General features: G+C 46.5%; 1 protein-coding gene and 2 long non-coding RNA genes across 8 annotated transcripts in view; 2 read left to right on the top strand and 1 right to left on the bottom strand.

Annotated features, from left to right (window-relative positions):
- PRR14L (proline rich 14 like) overlaps nucleotides 1-17,500 on the top strand; it is a 72,430-nt gene extending 54,930 nt beyond the window's left edge. For all 6 annotated transcript variants that reach the window (XM_077949885.1, XM_015150089.3, XM_015150092.3 and 3 more), the window contains 2 exons: nucleotides 9,567-9,638; nucleotides 13,064-17,500. In XM_077949885.1, coding sequence (XP_077806011.1) covers nucleotides 9,567-9,638; nucleotides 13,064-13,340 — 349 coding nt within the window. In that variant the 3' untranslated portion in view covers nucleotides 13,341-17,500. The remainder of the gene's footprint in view (nucleotides 1-9,566; nucleotides 9,639-13,063) is intronic.
- LOC144331808 (uncharacterized) lies at nucleotides 219-6,253 on the top strand. The gene is made up of 2 exons (XR_013399311.1): nucleotides 219-392; nucleotides 6,027-6,253. It is a non-coding gene; the product is annotated as an uncharacterized LOC144331808 (long non-coding RNA).
- Nucleotides 748-4,869, bottom strand: LOC144331790 (uncharacterized). The gene is made up of 3 exons (XR_013399289.1): nucleotides 3,583-4,869; nucleotides 2,791-3,256; nucleotides 748-1,588 (listed from the first exon to the last, which is right to left on the bottom strand). It is a non-coding gene; the product is annotated as an uncharacterized LOC144331790 (long non-coding RNA).
- Nucleotides 17,501-22,198: the final 4,698 nt, after the last annotated feature.

Genomic DNA, 22,198 nt, shown 5'->3' on the forward strand with positions numbered 1-22,198 from the left:
GTATTTTTAGTAGAGACAAGGTTTCACTGTGTTGGCCAATTTGGTCTGGAACTCCTGACCTCATATGATCTGCCTGCCTTGGCCTCCCAAAGTTCTGGGATTACAGGCATGAGCCACTGTGCTCGGCCCCAAATACCCAATCTCTAAAGGCACTGTTCTCTCTTAACTGAATAATGTGTAGTAAAGGAAAAGAAAAGCCCAAGACAAGTTTATGGTGATTTCATTAATCACTGGAAAGGGCTTAGCAAAATGAGTGATTTGATTGATGTATCAAAGTAGAATTCAGGATGGATAGGAGCTGTTCTGAGAGAATTTGTGGGAACAGAGAGACCTGCAAGAGCAATTCAGGACACTTCTCAGGTGTATCACTTTTAGAATAAATCAGAGATTGAGCCAGGCATGGTAGTTCACACCTGTAATCCCAACACTTTGGGTGGCCAAGGTGGAAGGATCACTTGAGCCCAGGAGGCTAAGAGCAGCCTGGGCAACATAGTAAGACCACATTTCTACAAAAATTAATAATAAGGCCAGGCGTGTTGGCTCATGTCTGTAATCCCAGCACTTTGGGAGGCCGAGGTGGATACATCATGAGGTCAGTAGTTCAAGACCAGCCTGGCCAACATGGTGAAACCCCATATCTACTAAAAATACAAAATTAGCGAGGCATGGTGGCATACAACTGTAATCCCAGCTACTTGGGAGGCTGAGGCCAAAGAATCGCTTGAACCCAAAAGGCAGAGGTTGCAGTGAGCTGAGATTACACCACTGCACTCCAACCTGGGCAACAGAGCAAGACTCCATCTAAAAAAAGAAAAAAAAATTAATAATAATAATGAAAGAAAAAATAGAAATTAAAGATTGAGTGGTTGATTCCCCTACAGCTGGGTTCTCATGTACTCTGTGGAAAGTCTTTAGGTACACTAATGTAAAGACCACTGGTCTAACGTATTTAGTAGCAACCTAATTTAGCTCTTAGGATTTTTACCTTAGTTTATGTATTGGTTCAGGTCCAATCAGGAGACAGAAATCACACAGTATTTTAAACAGGGGAAGTTTATTATAAAGCATTAAACTATGACAGGGAGTAACCTTAAATGTAAAGACAATCCTGAAGGGTACACTTGGGCTAAGGGAGAGTACCCTAGGAAGGGCAAACTTGGAAGGGGCACCACCTCCCTGGAGTTGAAACTTGGTTGGAGAAGGTGAGGTTGCAGCCCATTAGATGGCTGGGTTGCAGAGGCCAGAGCTGGGCAAGCAGGAAATAACAACCACCTTCTGGAGCACAGACAAGGCTGCTGCAGAGGGAGGTGCGGCACTGCTCTGATGCAAGGCCTCGAGCATGTGGTTTCTGCTTCAGGAGAGCAACAGGAAATGACCGTCAGGAAGTCAGGTTACCATTGAGGGCATAAGGCCTGGAGTGCCCTATCCGTGTTGGGAAGCCTGCAGCAAAGTGGTCGCCAAGCTAAGGCTGCAAGGTCACTGAGGGACCTTGGCCGCACCTGGCCGCACCACTAGGGCAGAGAAGGCCCAAAACATCCCAACATACATTAATCACTGATGGCCCATGCTGCAGGAGCAAGAAAAAAAGCTCACCAAACCAGAAAGAGAAGCTCCCTTCCACCTGCATTGTTCCTCCAACACCTTGTGACAAAGGTTAGTAGCATCATACTCACTGCAAAAGAGAAATGCTTAAAGGGCCTAGGATTCCGTTATCACAGAGCGGGTACTGAAGGGCAAATTTTGAGCTGAAAAGCAATAATTTAATCATTGGCATATAGTCAACAGTAAAATTTTGATACATTATTCGCTTGACAAAGAGCTATTCTTTTTTTTTTTTTTTTTTTGTAGTAGAGGTGGGGTTTCACCATGTTGGCCAGGATGGTCTCAATCTCTTGACCTCATGATCCTTCTATCTTGGCCTCCCAAAGTGCTGGGATTACAGACGTGAGCCACCACGCCCGGCCTAATTTTATATTCTTAATAGAGACAGGGTTTTACCATGTTGGTCAGGCTGGTCTTGAACTCCTGACCTCAAGTCATCCACCCCGCCCAAAACATGTTTAAAAGTTGATTCTGGCCAGGTATGGTGGCTCAAGCCTGTAATCCTAGCACTTTGGGAGGCTGAAACGGGTGGGTCACTTGAGGTCAGGAGTTTGAAACCAGCTGGCCAGGCACGGTGGCTCACGCCTGTTCCCCAGGCTGCAGTGCAGTGGCATGATCTCGGCTCATCGCAGCCTCCACCTACCAAGTTCAAGCAATTCTCCTCCCTCAGCCTCCAGAGTAGCTGGGATTATAGGTGTGCACTACCACATTGGCTAATTTTTATATTTTTAGTAGAGACAGGGTTTCACCATGTTGGCCAGGCTGGTCTCAAACTCCTGGACTCAAGTGATTTGCCCACCCTTGGCCTTTCAAAGTGCTAGGATTACAGGCGTGAGCCACTGTGCCTGGCCTATAGTATGTTTTATGTGTTTAAAGAAATACAAGTGGGTTGAAAATATGAATAATGAAGCAAGATATACTTGAAAATAACCAACTACATTTAAAGTAGAACTGTACAGAATTTCTAAAAATGTAAAATTGAGTAATCAAAATATAACTTTAATAAATGCGTTAACAGCAAGTTAAATAGAGCTAAATAGTGTTAACGAACAGGAGCACAACAGAACAGAATTTTCACAATGAAGTACAGAAACAAAAATATGATCAAGGGAGAGGAAGAGGTAAGAAGAGAGAATTGAAGGAGGATGTGGAGCAACAGACACACTCAATCACTGCTGGTGGGAATGCAAAATGGTTTATAGCCTCTTTGGAAGACAGTTTGGCAATTCCCGTGCAGAACTAAATGTACATACCATACCATACAGCAGCTGCACTCCTTGGTATTTACCCAAATGAGTTGAAAACATTTCACACAAAATCTGTACATAAATGTTCATGGCAGCTTTATTCAGAATTTCTAAAACTTGGAAGCAACCAAGATGTCCGTCAGTAGGTGAATGAATAAACTGTCTGGACAGTGGAATATTACTCAGTACTAAAAAGGAATTAGCTATCAAGCCATGAAATGATATGGAGGAATCTGAAACGCATACTGCTGAGCGAAAGAAGCCAATCTGAATAAACTATGTACTGTATGAGTTCAACTCTGTGACATTCTGGAAAAGGCAAAACCATGGAGACAGAAGTCACCAAGGGTTGAGGGGAAGGAAGGGATGACTAGGTGGCGCACCGAGGGTGTGTAGGGCAGTGAAAACTGTTATGTGTGGGCCGGGCGCGGTGGCTCAAGCCTGTAATCCCAGCACTCTGGGAGGCCGAGGCGGGCGGATCACGAGGTCAGGAGATCGAGACCATCCTGGCTAACACGGTGAAACCCCGTCTCTACTAAAAAAATACAAAAAACTAGCCTGGCGAGGTGGCAGGCGCCTGTAGTCCCAGCTATTCGGGAGGCTGAGGCAGGAGAAGGGCGTAAACCCGGGAGGCGGAGCTTGCAGTGAGCTGAGATCCGGCCACTGCACTCCAGCCCGGGCGACAGAGCGAGACTCCGTCTCAAAAAAAAAAAAAAAAACAAACAAAAAAAACTGTTATGTGTGTTACTGTAATGGGGGATACATGGCATTATGTGTTTGTCAAAACTCATAGAAAACAACAAGGGTGAGCTCCAACATAAACTGGACTTTGGGGTGGTAATAATGTATCAATATATGTTCATTGTATAACAGTTGTACACTCTGGAAGGCTATCCATGTGTGAAGGCAGGGGCTATATGGGAACTGTCTACTTTCTGTTCAGTCTTTCTGTGAACATAAAACTACTGTAAAAAAATAAAGTATAAAAAAAAGGTGACCACGCATGGTGGCTCACGCCTGTAATCCAGCACTTTGGGAAGCCAAGGTGGGAGGAATGCTTGAGCCCAGGAGTTCAAGGCCAGCCTGGGCAGCATGTCTCTACAAAAATAAAAGTAAAACTAACCAGGCGTGGTGGCACACTCCTATAGTCCCAGCTATTTAGGACGCTGAGGTGGAAGGATCACTGAGTCTAGGATTTTAAGGCTGCAGTGAACTATCATCAAACCACTGATCTCCAATTTGGGCAAGAGAGCGAGACTGTCTCCCCATGCCCAACTGTCTCCGACAAAAAACAAGATAACATATAACCCACAGAACTGGAGAAAATATTTGCAAATCACACATCTAATAAGGGTCTGGTATCCACAAGCAATAAAGAACTCTTACAGTTCAACAACCAAAAGACAATAACCATATTTTTTAAATGGACAAAGTATTTCAATAGACATTTCTCCAAAGAAGATAGACAAATGACCCACAAGCATTTGAAAAGATGCTGTTGACATCATGAGTCATCAGGGAACTGCAAATCAAAACCGTAGTGAAACACCACTTCTCACCCACTAGGATGAGAAGAAAAAATAAAACAGAAAATAAGTGTAGTAAGGGTGTGGAGAAACTCAAACCCTTATACACATCTCATGGGAATGTAAAATGTTCCTGAAAAAATTGGTTACCGTATGACCCAACAATTCTTCTAGGTATGTACCCAAAAGAATTGAAAACATGCCAGGCATGGTGGCTCACGCCTGTAATCCCAGCACTTTGGGAGCCTGAGGCGGTCAGATCATCTGAGGTCAGGAGTTCGAGACCAGCCTGGCCAATATGGTGAAACCCTATCTCCACTAAAAATACAAAAATTTGCCAGGAGTGGTGGTGCTTGCCTGTAACCCCAGCTACTCGGGAGGCTGAGGCAGGAGAATTGCCTTAACGCAGGAGGTGGAGGTTGCCGTGAGCTAAGATTGCACTCCTGCACTGCAGCCTGGGTGACAGAGCAAGACTCTGTCTCAAAAAAAAAAAAGTAATTGAAAACATACATTCACCAAAAAACTTGTGCATGAATGTTCACAGCAACATTATTCGTAGTAGCTAAAAAGTGGAAACCAAATGTTCATCAGTTGATAAATGGATAAAGAAAAGATGGTATATCCATAGATGGAGTATTATTCAGCCAGGAAAAGGAACAAAGTACTGATAACATGCTACAACAGTGGTTAACTATGAAAACAGCACATTCGGCCGGGCGCGGTGGCTCAAGCCTGTAATCCCAGCACTTTGGGAGGCCGAGGTGGGTGGATCACGAGGTCAGGAGATCGAGACCATCCTGGCTAACACGGTAAAACCCCGTCTCTACTAAAAATACAAAAAACTAGCCAGGCATGGTGGCGGGCGCCTGTAGTCCCAGCTACTCGGAGGCTGAGGCAGGAGAATGGCGTGAACCCGGGAGGTGGAGCTTGCAGTGAGCCGAGATCGGGCCACTGCACTCCAGCCTGGGCCACACAGCGAGACTCCATCTCAAAAAAAAAAAAAAAAGAAGAAAACAGCACATTCTATGTGATTCATTTTATATGAAATGTCTAGAATCCTTAGAGACAGAAAGTAGTTTAGTGGTTACCAGTGCTGGGTGGTAGGGGAGAGTCCAGGTGACTGCTAAAAGTAGGTTTCTTTTTGGAGTTATGAAAGTGTTTTAAGGCTGGGTGTGGTGGTTCATTCCTATAATCCCAGCACGTTGGCAGGTAGAGGCAGGAGGATCGCTTGAGCCCGGAAGTCTGATACCAGCCTGGGCAACATAGTGAGACCACATCTCTACAAAAGATCAGGTCAGGCGTCATGGCTCAACCCTATAATCCCAGCACTTTGGGAGGCTGAGACTGGAGGATCACTTGAGCCCAGGCGTTCGAAGCTAGCCTGCACAACATAGACAAACCCTATCTCTACCAAAAGTAGTTTTTAAAAATTAGCCAGACATGCCTGTAATCCCAGCACTATGGGAGGCCAAGGTGGGCAGATTGCCTGAGGTCAGGAGTTCAAGACCAGCCTGGCCAACATGGTGAAACCTTATCTCCACTAAACACGGTTTTTAAAATTAGCCAGGCGTGGTCGTGGGCACCTGTAATCCCAGCTACTTGGGAGGCTGAGGCAGGAGAATTGCTTGAACCCGGAAGGTGGATGTTGCAGTGAGCCTAAACTAGATCACACCACTGCATTCCACCCTGGGCAACAGAGTGAGACTTGGTCTCAAAAAAAAAAAAAGAAAGAAAGAAAGTAGCTGGAGGCCAGGTGTGGTGGCTTACACCTGTAATCCCAGCAGTTTGGGAAGCCGAGGCTGGCGGATCACGAGGTCAGCAGTTCGAGACCAACCTGGCCAATACAATGAAACCCCATCTCTACTAAAAATACAAAAATTAACTGGGCATGGTGGTGCATACTTGTTGTCCTGTAGTCCCAGCTACTTGGGAAGCTGAGGCAGAAGAATCACTTGAACCTGGAAGGCAGATGTTGCAGTGAGCCAAGATCACGCCACTGCACTCCAGCCTGGGCAACAAAGCAAAACTCCGTCTCAAAGAAAAAAAAAAAAATTAGCCGGGCATAGTACTGTGCACCTGTAGTCCCAGCTACTTGGGAAGCTGAGACAGGAGGATTGCTTCAGCCAGGGAGGTCAAGGGCACAGTCATCTATCATTATGCCACTGCACTTTAACCCAGGCAAGAGAGTGAGACCCTGTCTTTAAAAAAAATGAAAAACTAGGCCGGGCGCAGTGACTCACGCCTGTAACTCCAACACATTGGGAGGCCGAGGTGGGTGGATCACCGGAGGTCAGGAGTTCAAGACCAGCCTGGCCAACATGGTGAAACCCCATCTCTACTAAAAAATCAAAGTTACAGCTGGGCATGGTGGCTCATGCCTGTAATCCCAGCACTTTGGGAAGCCGAGATGGGTGGATCATCTGAGGTCAGGAGTTTGAGACCATCCTGGCCAATGTGATAAAACCTTATCTCTACTAAAAAGTCAAAGTGGCCAGGCGTGGTGATTCACACCTGAAATCCCAGCACTTTGGGATGCTGAGGTGGGCGAATCACAAGGTCAGGAGATTGAGACCATCATGGCTAACACTGTGAAACCCTATCTCTACAAAAATACAAAAAAATTAGCCAGGTGTTGTGGTGGGTGCCTGTAGTCCCAGCTACTCGGGAGGCTGAGGCAGGAGAATGGCGTGAACCCGGGAGGCGGAGCTTGCAGTGAGCCAAGATCACACCACTGCACTCTGGCCTGGGCGACAGAGGGAGACTCCGTCTCAAAAAAAAAAAAAAACCGGTCAGAGTTACAGCTGGGCATGGTGACTCACGCCTGTAATCTCAACACTTTGGGAGGCCGAGGTGGGTGAATCACCTGAGGTCAGGAGTTCAAGACCAGTCCAGCCAACGTGGTGAAACCCTCTCTTTTTTTTTTTTTTTTTCAGGTAAACTTGCTTCCATTTTATTCCTAAATAACATAACTATTTAACAGAAAGATAAAAAGGCTGCATACCGCCCTCAAAATTTGCCCACAAGGAAATTCCTAGTAGGCAAAGGACAGACAGAACTCAAAGTCATCACCCTGAGGCTCACATGAGACAAATGCATATATATGATTGCTTCCTCTGCCCTATTATTTTTTTTTATTATTATATTTTAAGTTCTAGGGTACATGTGCACAACGTGCAGGTTTGTTACATATGTATACTTGTGCCATGTTGGTGTGCTGCACCGATCAACTCGTCAGCACCCATCAACTCGTCATTTACATCAGGTATAACTCCCAATGCCAATGAAACCCTATCTCTACTAAAAATACAAAAATTATCTGGGTGTGGTGATGTGTACCCGTAGTATCAGCTACTCGGGAAGCTGAGGCAGGAGAATCGCTTGAACCCGGGAGGCAGAGGTTGCAGTGAGCTGAGATCGCTCTACTGCACTTCAGCCTGGCAACAGAGCAAGACTCCATCTCAAAAGAAAAAAAAAATCAAAAATTAGCCAGGTGTGGTGGGGGACGCCTGTAATCCCAGCTACTAAGGAGACTGGACAGGGGAATTGCTTGAGTCCGGGAGGTGGAGGTTGCAGTGAGCTGAGGTCGTGCCATTGCACTCCAGTCTGGGCAACAAGAGTGAAATTCTGTCTCAAGAAATAAATAAAATAAAAAATAAAAAAATAAGCCGGCTATGGTGGCACACACCTGTGGTCCCAGCTACATGGAGGCAGAAGCAGGAGTATCTGTTGAGCCCAGCCCAGGAAGTTGAAGCTGCAGTGAGCCATGTTTGTGCCACTGCAGTCCAGCCTGGGTGACAGAACAAGACCCTGTCTCATAAAAAACTGGACTAGATGAGATAGTGGTGATCATGAATAACCTAGTGAGTATTTTAAAAATCACTGAATTGTACATTTTAAATGGATGAATTTTATAGTATGTGAACCTGGACTCCTTGGAGAGTGATTACAGGTCTAGGGCAGGAAATGAATAAGATGAATGCATCTTGTCATACCAGAAAGTAGCAGAGCTCTCAGAGACTCCTAGGGTCATGTCAAAGGGATTCAGGAGCCAGTTTTTTGTTTGTTTGTTTTTTTAATTTTTTATAGAGACAGGGTCTTGCTTTGTTGCCCAGGCTGGTCTCAAACTCCTGGGCTCAACAATCCTCTTGCCTCAGTCTCCCAAGTAACTGGGACTACTGTTGGGAGTCACCATGCCTGGCTCTCAAGAACCAGTTTGAAGAGATTCCCTCTGGCCACAGATGAGACCAGCTGAGCCTCAAAAGAATAATAAGTTCAGTAGATTACAGCATATCAAATATAAACTCGGTAGTTCATAATGATACTTAAAAAAATTTAATACCATTGGCCATCTTTGGAAGATACTGGGAAACCAACTCATTGTTTTGGAAATTTGTTATGAAAGGAAAAAAGCAAGCATATGGCCTGCTTTTACTATTCAAGCTGTACCTCAGAGTTACTGTATAATTGATAGGTATGAAGAGGTGTGTGTGTGTGTGTGTGTGTGTGTGTGTGTATATATATCTTTTTTAAGAGACAGAGTCTTTGTCACCTAGGCTGTACCTAGCCTCAGAGTCCTAGGCAACAGAGCAAGACCCATCTCTAAAACAGAAAAAAACAAAAAAGAATATATAGTTTCCTAGTCAGTGGAGGGAGATAGAAAAAAAAGAACAGTCAATTCATGAAAAGAAACATTGCAAAGACAGCACAAACAACAGCTGTAAAATCTATATAAATCTATGAAAAATAATAGATATCAATGTAAATATATCATTCCCAGTAAGTATTAATGGACTCAGTTACATAAAGTTGAAGGTTGGTACCCTGGAAAAGAAAATCCAGTACACATTTTTTCCAGTACACATTGTTTGCATGAGGCACATCTAAAACATTACAGATAGGTTGGAGCAAATGTAAAGGATAGCATTGGGAAATCAATATCTTCCCTCTTAGGAGAACACGAGGCTGTGCACAGTAACTAACTCATGCCTAATTTTTTTTTTTAATCTAGCCTGGCGTGGTGGCACACACCTGTAATCCCAGCTACTCAGGAGGCTGAGGCTGGAGGATGGCTAGAGTTCAAGGCTGCAGTGAGCTATGATCTTGTCACTGCCCTTTTGCCTGGGCAACAGAGCAAGACCTTGTCTATAAAAAAGAGAGAACATGAAGAATTTTCTTCTTTCTTTCTTTTCAGGTTAAAGAAGAAAGAGTTTAGTTTAGAAGAGATATATACCAACAAGAATTATAAATCTCCTCCTGCAAACAGGTAGGTAATTATAGCTGGGAAATGGAAGAATTTGAAATGATTGATGTGAATCTCCAGCCCTTTCACTTTAGGAAGAGTTTATGTTCAGTTGTACCAATATTGGGTCTTATAAATAGCTAGAATTGGTATTTTTCAATTCCAGCACTTGAATTAGGGTCAGTAATAGGATAGGAAATAAAATGTACTGGGTTACATAAAATGTAGCCAGGTGCGGTGGCTCACACCTGTAATTCCAGCACTTTGGGAGGCCAACACGGGTGGATCACGAGGTCAGGAGTTCGAGACCAGGCTGACCAACATGGTGAAACCCCGTCTCTACTAAAAATACAAAAAATTCCCATCACTTTGGGAGGCCAAGGCGGGCAGATCACGAGGTCAGGAGATTGAGCCCATCCTGGCTAACAGTGAAACCCTGTCTCTACTAAAAATACGAAAAAAGCTGGGTGTGGTGGCAGGCGCCTGTAGTCCCAGCTACTCGGGAGGCTGAGGCAGGAGAATGGCGTGAACCTGGGAGGCAGAACCTGCAGTGAGCCGAGATTCCGCCACTGCACTCCAGCCTGGGTGACAGAGCGAGACTCTGTCTCAAAAAAAAAAAAAAATTAGCTGGGCATGGTGGCTCACACCTGTAATCCCAACTACTTGGGAGACTGAGGCAGGAGAATTGCTTGAACCCGGGAGGAGGAAATGCCAGTGAGCCGAGATGACGCCACTGCACTTTAGCCTGGGCAACAGAGCTAGACTCCATCTCAAAAAAAAAAAAAGAAAAAGAAAAAGAAAATGTAGTCTCAGCTGGAAGCAGTGGCTCACACCTGTAATCCAAGCACTTTGGGAGGCCAAGGCAGGCGAATCACCTGAGGTCAGGAGTTTCAAGACCAGCCTGGCCAACATGGTGAAATCCTGTCTGTACTAAAAATACAAAATTAGCTGGGTGTGGTGGCACACACCTGTAATCCCAGCTACTTGGGAGGCTGAGGCAGGAGAATTGCTTGAATGAGGAGGCAGAGGTTGCAGTAAGCCAAGATCATGCCACTGCACTCCGGTGTGGTCAAAAGAGTGAGACTCTGTCTTAAAAAAAAAAAAAAGGAGTTGGGCACAGTAGTTCACGCCTGTAATCCCAGCAGTTTGGGAAGCTGAGGTGGACGGATCATCTGAGGTCGGGAATTCGAGACCAGCCTGACCAACATGGAGAAACCCTATCTCTAATAAAAATACAAAATTACCCAGGTGTGGTGGTGCATGCCTGTAATCCCAGCTACTCAGAAGCTGAGGCAGGAGAATCGCTTGAACCCCGGAGGCAGAGGTTGCAGTGAACCCAGATCGCACCATTGCACTCCAGCCTGGGCAACAAGAGCGAAACTCCATCTCAAAAAAAAAAAAAAAAGAAAGTACAGAGGCTGGGCGCGGTGGCTCACGCCTGTAATCCCAGCACTTTGGGAGGCCGAGGCGGGTAGATCACGACTCGCCTGGCCAAGTTAGTGAAACCCCATCTCTACTAAAAATACAAAAATCAGCTGAGCGTGATGGCAGTCGCCTGTAATCCCAGCTACTCGGGAGGGTGAGGCAGAGAACTGCTTGAACCCAGGAGGCAGAGGTTGCAGTGAGCCGAGATTGTGCCACTGCACTCCAGCCTGGGTGACAGAGCGAGACTGTCTCAAAACAAAAAAAGTACAAAGAAGTAGTTTGTATTTATATTTTTACCAAATATGCTGACTTCAGGACTGATAATCATTGATTTTTCAGATATGATTGTAAACCCAAATACAGGAAGAGTTTCACTTAGGTCTGATTTCAATTAAAGTCAGTGAACATTTATTAAATGCCCACTGTTTCTAGAATATAGGAGAACTCTAGGATTTTATTCTAAGATTTTGTATGTCTGCTCTAACACATTTGTACAATTATTACAACATCTTTGCCGCATTGCTAAAAATAAATAAAGGCTGGGCACAGTGGCTCACACCTGTCATTCTAGCACTTTGGCAGGCCAAGGCAGGCAGATTGCTTGAGCTGAGGAGTTCAAGACCAGCCTGGGCAACATGGTGAAACCCCGTCTCTACTAAAAACACAAAAATTAGCCAGGCACAGTGGCCTGCACCTATAGTCCCAGCTACTCGGGAGGCTGAGGCAGGAGGAGAATTGATTGAGCCTGGGAGGCAGAGGTTGCAGTGAGCTGACTTCACGCCACTGCACCCCAGCCTGGGTGACGGGAGTGAAACCTGTCTCAAATGAAAAAAAAAAGGGAGGTATTAGAAACAACCCAACATTTAAAATATTACTAGGGTTCTCATTAATTTACTTATAATTACTTGTAATTAATTCCTTATAGTGGAATCTACTGTGTAACCATTTTAAAAAATGAATCAGAGCCAGTGGCTCATGCCTGTAATCTCACCACTTCGGGAGGCCAAGGAGGGAGGATCACTGGAGCCCTGGAGTTGGAGACCAGCCTGGGCAATATACCAAGACTCCATCTCTACAAAAAAAAAAAAAAAAATCTTTTTAAATTAGCCAGACATGGTGGTGCATGCTTATAGTCCCAGCTACTTGGGAGGCTCAGGTGGGAGGATTGCTTCAGCCCAGGGTGTCGAGGCTCTAGTGACCTGTGATTGTGATTGTGCCACTGCACTCCAGCCTGAGTGACAGAGTGAGACCCTGTCTCAAAAAAAAAATTTTTTTTAAAAGATGAGTCAGGGCTGGGTGCGGTGGCTCACGCCTGTAATCCCAGCACTGGGAAGCTGAGGCAGGTGGATCACCTGAGGTCAGGATTTCGAGACTAGCCTGGTCAAACTGGTGAAACCTCATCTCTGCTAAAATTACAAAAAAAATTGGCTGGGCACGGTGGCTCATTATAATCCCAGCACTTTGGGAGGTCAAGGAGAGTGGATCATGAGGTCAAGAGATCAAGACCATCCTGGCTAACAGAGTGAAACCCTGTCTCTACTAAAAATACAAAAAAAAAAATTAGCTGGGCATGGCGGCGCACGCCTTTAGTCCCAGCTACTTGGGAGGCTGAGGCAGGAGAATGGCGTGAATCCGGGAGGTGGCACTTGCAGTGAGCCGAGATTGCGCCACTGCACTCCAGCCTGGGTGACAGAGCGAGACTGTCTTAAACAAACAAACAAAAAATTAACCAGGTGTAGTGACACATGCCTGTAATCCCAGCTACTTGAGAGGCTGAGGCAGGAGAATCGCTTGAACCCAGGAGACAGAGGTTGCAGTGAGCCAAGATCATGCCATTGCACTCCAGCCTGGGCAACAAGAGTGAAACTCTGTCCCACAGAAAAAAAAAAAGAGTTGGTGCAAGTAGCTTTCAGTCACTGTTGACTAGAAGGGTTGTTAACCCAGCGTCAATACCCTGACCCTGTTGACAGGATGGGCCATGTGAGTCAGCCCGTTGGTGATTCTGTTTTGTGCTTCATCCTTAGGTGTTTAGAGACCATCTTTGAGGAACCCAAGGAACGAAATGGTACGCTAATCTCAATAAGCCAACAGAAGAGGAAGCGAGTTCTAGAATTTCAGGATTTTACAGTCCCGCGAAAGAGGAGAGCTCGAGGTAAAGTCATGGTGGCAGGCAGCTTTACCAGGGCCCAGAAGGCAGCTGTGCAGAGTCGAGAGCTGGATGCTCTTTTGATACAGAAACTAATGGAACTGGAGACCTTCTTTGCCAAGGAAGAGGAGCAGGAACGATCATCAGACTGTTGAGAAGCAATTCAGTTTGAGGGTCTCAATTTTAGTTTTTTTGTTTGTTCGTTTTTTTGTTTTGTTTTTTTTGGACCTCCTTGGAAGAGGTTGCCTAATTTTGCCCTACCGCCAAACCACTCAAAAATGCACAGTCCATGAATTTTACCTATTTCAAGGTGCAACCTTTTTAGAAACTGGTGAAGGAGGGTCCTCTACTTTTACTGCTGAGTATAGAACCTCAGGAATGCTCCCTTTCTCCTGGAAATGAACCTGAACGACATCTAGCCTCCTCCTCAGTCTCTGCCATCCACAGGAGGAAGCAGCAGCCTATCTTCAGTAACACTAGGATTCCAAGGACTCACAGGATTTGCACGTCCATATGAAAGTTCCGCTTTGTTTACGGTGGTGCTAGACCAAGATTATTAGAAACGTGGCCTAGGGAGGGGAACTGGCGTCCTGTCCTACGTGGTCTCACTGGCTCATTTCAGTAGTTGAGGAAAGATGAGCTGTTGTGTTTTCTAATCTTTTGTCTGCCCAGGACCTATTGATGTGAGTGTATGTGAGAGTGTTTGTGCGTGTGTGGCTTTTTCCCATCATTTTCTCCCCTCTGTGACTGTGGGTCACTAGTGCCAGAGGAGCCCGTCCAGGCCCCATTCGAAGTAAGTTGCACTTTTTAATGTTGTGGTGTGGATTATTTTCATTTGTTTTCTTTTTTGTTGTTGTTTTTGTACTATTATTGCTGCATGTTTGGAGCCTTTAAATGTGATTTTAAAACAATTTTTTAAGGAGAAAAACAATACATGTCTTAAGACTACGTGATAGGCATTTGACCCAGTTGACCGCTGCATGGAAGAGACATTTTTCCTATTCATGTGTTTCAGGCAATCCCTTCCCCATCTCCAGCTTCTAGTGTAACTCATTAGAGGGAGCACTTTTACTCATCTGGGTTCTCATTCTTGCCCACCAGATACATGTATTTATTTTAGTGATTTAAGTAAGAGCAGGTTTCTCTCCCGATCATTGAAAAAATACTGTGGTTGGGTGTGGTCTTAATGGTTTTTATCTGAAATGGTGTCAGGTAACAAAATTGAGTACAACAGCTTAGACAGTGATACAGGCTGACCCACAGTATATGTGGCTCTCCAGGCAGCTCGCTTCAAGAATGGGAAGAGAGTCGGGGTCATGCTTCAGACCCAGAGATGTGTTCCTGCAGTGGGAGCTCAAAAATCCCCAGCCAGCCCTCTTTGAGGGCCACCTCATTGTACTCTGGGCTCCTGTGTCACATCTACCGGAACTGTCGAATGCCGGAGTTAGCCAAGTTTCTGGGTTTGTGCCTGCAGGAGTCTGTGGGCAGAGGGCTGCTGTGCGTCAGCAGCCTCGAGGTCTTGTTCCTTTTCCACTGAAGTCCTGTGTACCCATATCCTGCTCCCCTTCCGCTCCTTCTCTAGGGGTTTCTCTTTCTCTTTCTCTCTCAAAACAAGAGTTTAGAGAATTAACATTCCATGGCTGGTGAGTGGGGTGCAAAAGTCATCATCAGGACACCAGCATCACCTCTTCTATCCTCCTGGGAGCCACTGGCATGGAGCAGCCACCGATGGGAACCGTCAGAGTTCTAGGCACATTTCCAAGTCAGTCTGTTAGAGAAGAGTGAGTGGCACGTCCTGGAATGTTGGTCAACTCTCTTAGGTTTCTTTTGCTTCCCCATTTGCTAGTGGATGGGGAGATGGGGTGGGGGTGGGGGGTCTCTATGTGCCTTGCTTTTGCAGGTTGACAGTCTATGCCACACTGGAGCAGAAAAACTGACTTAAGCCAGAGAGAAAAGTGTGCTACGGCTATCTTCTAGGCCCACTGCCTCAGACATAGCATTGAGACAAGTAAAATACACACATGGTCATCCACGGAGGCGTCCAAGGCCATGGCCAGATACAATTAGAAGAGAGCCAGGCTTCCGTACCAGCTCTGAATGATGCTAACCAGATTCTGTCATTCTACATCCACTTTGCCCAGACTGTATAGACACGACCTATGTTTCACCTCAATACCTCTCCCTTCCTGGGACAGGGTTCTTAGACACTAAATGCTTCTCTCTGCCTTTTTTGCTTAAGGGAGTGGGATGAGTAGTACATTGTGCTCTTGTTCAGGCATGTTTAGGGAGCTCCTACTGGACAGGTTGCAGACTAGCAGTGAGTCAACAAAGCCCTGTTTGCCAGCTCCGTTGGCAGTGTAGATGCAGTGATGTGGCAGCTGTGTTTCCCAGAGAGAACAGTGGGCACAGCTGTAGTGTCACCAACATTGCAGAGATAGTTTCAACTGCCCGTTATAGGTGTGGCACTCTAAGAGCCAGGAGCAGCGGTTTGGAACATGGGTAACTGGGAGCAGAGGACTGGAAGAAACAGAGCTGGGCTCCTTCCTTGTCCTGACAATGTAGGAGAGAAGTTGTTCTGAGGCCAGCCCTGGCCCTCGTTGAAATTCTTGGCCTACCCTCTGGCTAGGGCCCTTCCCCTGCTCCAAAGTTGAGAAGGGGGCCCCACTGCAAACTTGAAATTACTTACCTGAAGGTGATGTATATACGTAGGCTCCAGCTGCGCTCAGCCACACCTGTCTTACATTCAGTTTCAGCACTGAGCCAGCTGCAGTGTTGTCATGGGTCCTCAAGCCCGCGGTCCCTAACCATGATGGGACACAGTAATCGGCTGCTGGCACACCACTTGCCCAGAGCTACAAGTCTGGTTCTCGTGTGGAGTTGGTACAGTTTCTGAATATGGGAACTTCCCTCCCCAAGTGGTGGGAAGTTACAGTTAACTACAACTTAACTATCACTCACTTCCAGAGGTTTAGTGTTTTTAATATGGGAAAGAGGAGAAATCTCAGGTCCAATCAGGGTTCTGCCCATCAGCTTTTCACTGAAACTTTCAATCGTGTTGTTTTTTTTCCCATCTTTCAGTTTCTAGCTGTGTTTGCCTCCTCCCTCCATGTTGCCTCCTCTTTTTTTGCTTTTGGTCTCCTTTCCAGCTTCATGTCTCCATGAGTTCAGCTGTACCTCGTCTCCTGTTAAATCTGATCATGTCCACTTTTTCTTACTGACCTTACTCAAAGCTATGGTAGCTGAGGGAGTTACAGTGAAAAGACATGTAGCGTTTGCCTTATTCGGAGCCTGAAGAGCCCAGAAACTCATGCTGTGAATCCCAAAACTCAGCGCTCCTCAAGAGCTGTGAAAATCATGATACTTTGTCACAATTTTGCCTGAAAGAGTCTTTGGCACGAGCTCCAGAGCTAACCTGAGGTCCATTCCAGATCCCACTCTCTGGGCATGAGACCTCCCCCATGGCTCCTTCCTCGCCCACTGGGCCAAGAGCAGCAGGGAGCGTACGGGACGGCAGCAGCAGATCCAAGGCCACAGTGTAGCCGATGACTGCATGGCCGTCGCTCCGTCTCCAGGCTGGGATTCCGTCTCATAATCAATGCCATGTACATTAAGATCTGTGAAAGACCAACTTTTAGGCAGTGATACTTTTCTCCCATTCCCTGGGGTGGGGGGAGTATGCAGTTGGTGCTTTCTGTAATTCCCTTGTTCTGTTTTGTTTCTGTAAGCTTTCCCCCTGGTGTCATGGAAAGGACTTCTTAAATAACCACATTGTGGGTGGCTGTATCCAAAGTTTAAATAATTGGCCAGAAGTGCAGAGTATCCTTTCCTGGATTCGTGTCAGGAAAGGGCTCCTTGCCAGAACTGAACTTGTTATATAAAAACCTGGCTAGGGAGATTGAATTTTACTAAAATTACAGTTTAATGTTACCATCTAGCCACAAATTGAGCAGCAAAAGCTATTTTGATGATGAAGGGGGGTCCTTGTTGAGCCGGCCATCTAGTGCAGTGTGCTCTCAGATACAATGCTTGTTGATTGTGTGTCTTCACAAGCCCCTCTCTGGTGCTGAATTGGATTTGAATTCTTCGTGAGAGGCCTCAGCATCTCCTTGGGCTGGTCTGGGCCAGTAAAAATAGCTGCCTGACATGTTTATATATTATCATGGTCAGTAGTTCAATGAAATTTGTACATTTTTGGTAACATTGGTATACATGATGCCCCTGCAGTTCCTTTTCTGTTTGGTAGTTTGTGACTCTAAAATTTCCACTGTTATGTGTGTTAATTTATGAAAATAAATTTTTTTGAAAACCTTTCAAATAACTCTCAAGGCCATTACTTTGTTCTTGTGGCTTGGCAATAAGTTAAAATGGACATTCCAAAGTTAAATATCACAGCAAGCATCATTCCTTCCAAAGTGGTCACCATTTTCTGAGAAGTATTGTGTGGTAACTGTGGGACCAGCTCAAACTGATTAACCATTGCTTAAGCTGTTACAGGTGACACAGAGCCAAAATTGCCCGGGCGTGCACAATGGAAAAAAGCTTTAACCTCCTAATTGTTACCACCACAAGCCTGGCAGGCCAACTGCATTGACATCACCTAGGACTAGACAGGAATCCCATAAAAGCTTGACCCACTCCCAGATCAGGGAAACATTTGAGTGTTGCCTCCTGTCTCCATGCCAGTTGACTTTGACTTTTTTTTTTTTTTTTTGGTGGAGTTTCTCTCTGTCGCCAAGGCTGGAGTGCAATGGCATGCAATCTCAGCTTACTGCAACTTCCACTTCCTGGGTTCAGGCGATTCTTGTACTTCCGCCTCCCAAGTGCTGGGATTACAGGCACCCACCACCAAGCCCAGCTAATTTTTTATTTTTTTAGAAGAGATGGGGTTTTCACCATGTTGGTCAGGCTGGTCTCGAACTCCCGACCTCAGGTGATCCACCCACCTCGACCTCCCAAAGTGCCAGGATTGCAGGTGTGAGTCACTGAGTCCAGCCTCATTTACTTTTTTTGAGACAGAGTTTCACTCTTGTTGCCCAGGCTGGAGTGCAGTGGCGTGATCTCAGCTCACCGCAACCTCTGCCTCCTAGCTTCAAGCGATTCTCCTGCCTCAGCCTCCTGAGTAGCTGGGATTACAGGCATGCACCACCACGCCTGGCTAATTTTGTATTTTTAGTAGAGACGGGGTTTCTCCATGTTGGTCAAGTTGGTCTTGAACCCCCAACCTTAGCTGATCCACCCACCTCGACCTCCCAAAGTGCCGGGATAGCAGGTGTGAGCCACTGCGCCCAGTCCCTCATTTACTTTTTAAAAGATCTCACCACTTAACACCTGTCCTTCCCAGCTGTTTATGAGGTTACGCTATGAATCTTCTGCTTCTCATTTAGCCAATGGAAACTGGTGAAAGAATGACTGAAAACGCCTCTCTAACACCATATTGATACATTCCAGAAAGAAACATGATTCCTGAGGACATTCTTCCTCTGTCCAGAGCAAAAGCAGTGCCCAGTTTCCCCGTCTTGGCCTCAGAACTTCAGCAAGGAATTCTATCCATGTAGTCTTCTATTTGGGGAAATTAACTGCGTGACAACTGTGCTTCTTGTTAAGTTTCATGGTTATTTGGAGAAGGGTACTCTCCTACATCATTTCTTGAGAAAAGAGTTGCTAATTATCAGTTAAGGCAGTATAATCTCTTTAACCTCTCATTACAGAATCTTGTGCTGGTAGAGCCTCGTGAGGACTGGTCAAAACTGATTTAAGGCTGAGCGCTGTGACTCATGCCTGTTATCCCAACACTTTGGGAGGCTGAGGCCGAGGCAGGCCTCCCAGTTGAGGTCAGAAGTTGAAGACCAACCTAGCCAACATAGTGAAACCCCATCTCTACTAAAAATACAAAAATCAGGCCGGGCGCGGTGGCTCAAGCCTGTAATCCCAGCACTTTGGGAGGCCGAGACGGGCGGATCACAAGGTCAGGAGATCGAGACCATCCTGGCTAACACGGCGAAACCCCGTCTCTACTAAAAACACAAAAAATTAGCCGGGCGAGGTGGTGGCGCCTGTGGTCCCAGCTACTCGGGAGGCTGAGGCAGGAGAATGGCGGGAACCCGGGAGGCGGAGCTTGCAGTGAGCTGAGATCTGGCCACTGCACTCCAGCCTGGGCGACAGAGCGAGACTCCGTCTCAAAAAAAAAAATAAAAATAAAAATAAAAAAATAAAAATAAAAATACAAAAATTAGCTGGGTGTGGTGGTGCACGCCTTTTATCCCAGCTACTGAGGAAGCTGAGGCTGGAGAAGCACTTGAACCTGGGAGGCAGAGGTTGCAGTGAGCCAAGATCATGCCACTGCACTCCAGCCTGGGTGATGGAGCAAGACCCTGTCTCCAAAAAAAATAAATTAAAAAATAACACTGATTTAAGAATCCTCGGCCGGGCGCGGTGGCTCAAGCCTGTAATCCCAGCACTTTGGGAGGCCGAGACAGGAGGATCACGAGGTCAGGAGATCGAGACCATCCTGGTTAACACGGTGAAACCCCGTCTCTACTAAAAAATACAAAAAATTAGCCGGGCGCGGTGGTGGGCGCCTGTAGTCCCAGCCACTCGGGAGGCTGAGGCAGGAGAATGGCGTGAACCCGGGAGGCGGAGCTTGCAGTGAGCTGAGATCCGGCCACTGCACTCCAGCCCGGGCGACAGAGCGAGACTCTGTCTCAAAAAAAAAAAAAAAAAAAAAAAAAAGAATCCTCGGGTGTCCTGCCCTCTTCCAGCAATGGAAAACGTGTTTTTTTCCTTTTTTTTTTTTTCTTTTTTTTGAAACAGTCTCACTCTCGCCCAGCCTGAGTGCAGTGGGACAATCACATCTTAGCTCACTGTAGCCTTGAACGTCGTGGCTCAAGAGATCCTCCTACCTCAGCCTCCCAAGTAGCTGGGACTACAGTTATATGCCACCAAGCCCAGCTAATTATTTTTTGGAAGAGAGAGGGTCTCACTATGTTGCCCAGGCTAGTCTCAAGTGATCCTCCTACCTTGGCCTTCCAAAGTACTAGGATTACAGGCATGAGCCACCGTGCTTTACCTTCCCTCCCCCTCCCCTTTGAGACCGTCACTCTCTGTCACCCAGGCTGGAGAGCAGTGGCATGATCACGGCTCATTGCAACCTCGAACTCCTGGGCTCAAGCCCAAGCCATCCTCCTGCCTCAACCTCCTGAGTAGATGAGACCACAGTGCCATGACACCAGGCTAACTTTTTATTTTTTGTAGAAGCAAGGTCTTGTTACATTGCCCAGGCTGGTTTCTAACTCCTGCCTTCAAGCAATTCTCCCACTTTGGCCTCCCAAAGTGCTGGGATTACAGGCATGAGCGGCTGCACCTGCCAAGATCACATTTCTGCAATTCATTCTGGGATTTTTCTTTTTTATTTTATTTAATTTATTTATTTATTTATTTATTTATTTATTTATTTATTTATTTATTTTGAGACGGTCTCACTCTGTCCCTCTGGCTCAAGTGCAGTGGCGCAATGTCAGCTCACTGCAACCTCTGCCCCCCAGGTTCAAGTGATTCTCCTCCCTTAGCCTCCCAAGTAGCTGGGACTAGAAGCATGCGCCACCATGCCCGGATAATTTTTGTATTTTTACTAGAGACAGGATTTCACCATGTTGGCCAGGCTGGTCTCGAACTCCTGACCTCAGATGACCCACCCGCCTCGGCCTCCCAAAGTGCTGGGATTACAGGCGTGAGCCACCGCACCCGGCCAGATTTCTTTTTTAAAAAGTGTTCTAGAAAATTCATAATTCTTCAACTTACAGGGTCATAAGTGAGTCTTTCATGACATCTTTCTCAAACCTCCAGTGCCTCTTCCTTCCCTATCCACAGCTGATAGTTTTCCTTTGCATTTCACTGAGGAGGTAGAAGTAATTTGAATACAACTTCCACACCGACCCTTGGCTGTTCCTTGCTCGGATCTCATGATACGTGTGCACTTGCTGCCTGTGCCCACAGCGATGCCCTTCTCTCACATTTCTACATGGTTCCTTCAGTTACTGTATTCAGGTATTTCCCTTTCCAGATCACTCTACTGGGAGACAGTCTCACTCTGTCGCCCAGGCTGGAGTGCAGTGGTGCGATCAAGACTTACAGCAACCTCCAACCCTGGGTTCAAGCGATTCTCCTGCCTCAGCCTCTCAAGTAACTGAGATCACAGGCGCCCGCCACGACGCACGGCTAATTTTTTTGTATTTTTAGTAGAGACGGGTTTCACCATGTTGGCCAGGCTGGTCTCGAACTCCTGACTTCAAGTGATCCACCCGCCTCGACCTCCCAAAGTACTGGGATTCCAGGCGTGAGCCACCGCGCCTGGCCGGTGTTTTATATTTTTTTATAACACCACCGCCTCACCATATTATTCACGTTAAACTCCTTGAGGTCGGGGCCTTTGCTTTATTCACTCTGGCCCCTCGGACATCTAGAACGGAACTTGGTCTTACGTGGTGGGAGCTCAGGAAATACTTCATGGGTCAATGAATGATTCCCGCCTCCGTTGCTACACAGACCTGCCCAAGTCCTCTTTACCTCGCTGACTCTTTGAATATTTGAAGACTCCCCCTAATTTTTCTCCACCCGTTCTTAAACTATTACTCAAGGGACCTGGTGTGCAGCTAGCCGCCCAAGCACTGACAGCGAAACTGGACACTTCCTGGTATTCCGCTCTGCGCATCGCCAGGCGCAGCCGCACCCACTGCCGGCCTCACGCCGTCTGATTGGCTGTAGCTCTCCGGAGGGGCGGGGCCATCCAAGGAGCTACCCACCTTGGAAGAGGCTGCTAGTCCTTCGCTGATACTTGCGGGGGTGAAGAGGGGGGAGGGTCACGTGGTTAAGACTCGCCACGTGAGCCAGGCACGGTGACTCGCGCCTGTAATCCCAGGACTTTGGGAGGCCGAGGCGGGTGGATCATTTGAGGTCAGGAGTTCGAGACAGCCCTGGCCAACCTGGTGACTCTACTAAAAATATAAAAAATTAGCCG

Source organism: Macaca mulatta, chromosome 10, assembly GCF_049350105.2.
Source record: "Macaca mulatta isolate MMU2019108-1 chromosome 10, T2T-MMU8v2.0, whole genome shotgun sequence".
In the NCBI taxonomy this organism is placed as follows: Eukaryota; Metazoa; Chordata; class Mammalia; order Primates; family Cercopithecidae; genus Macaca; species Macaca mulatta.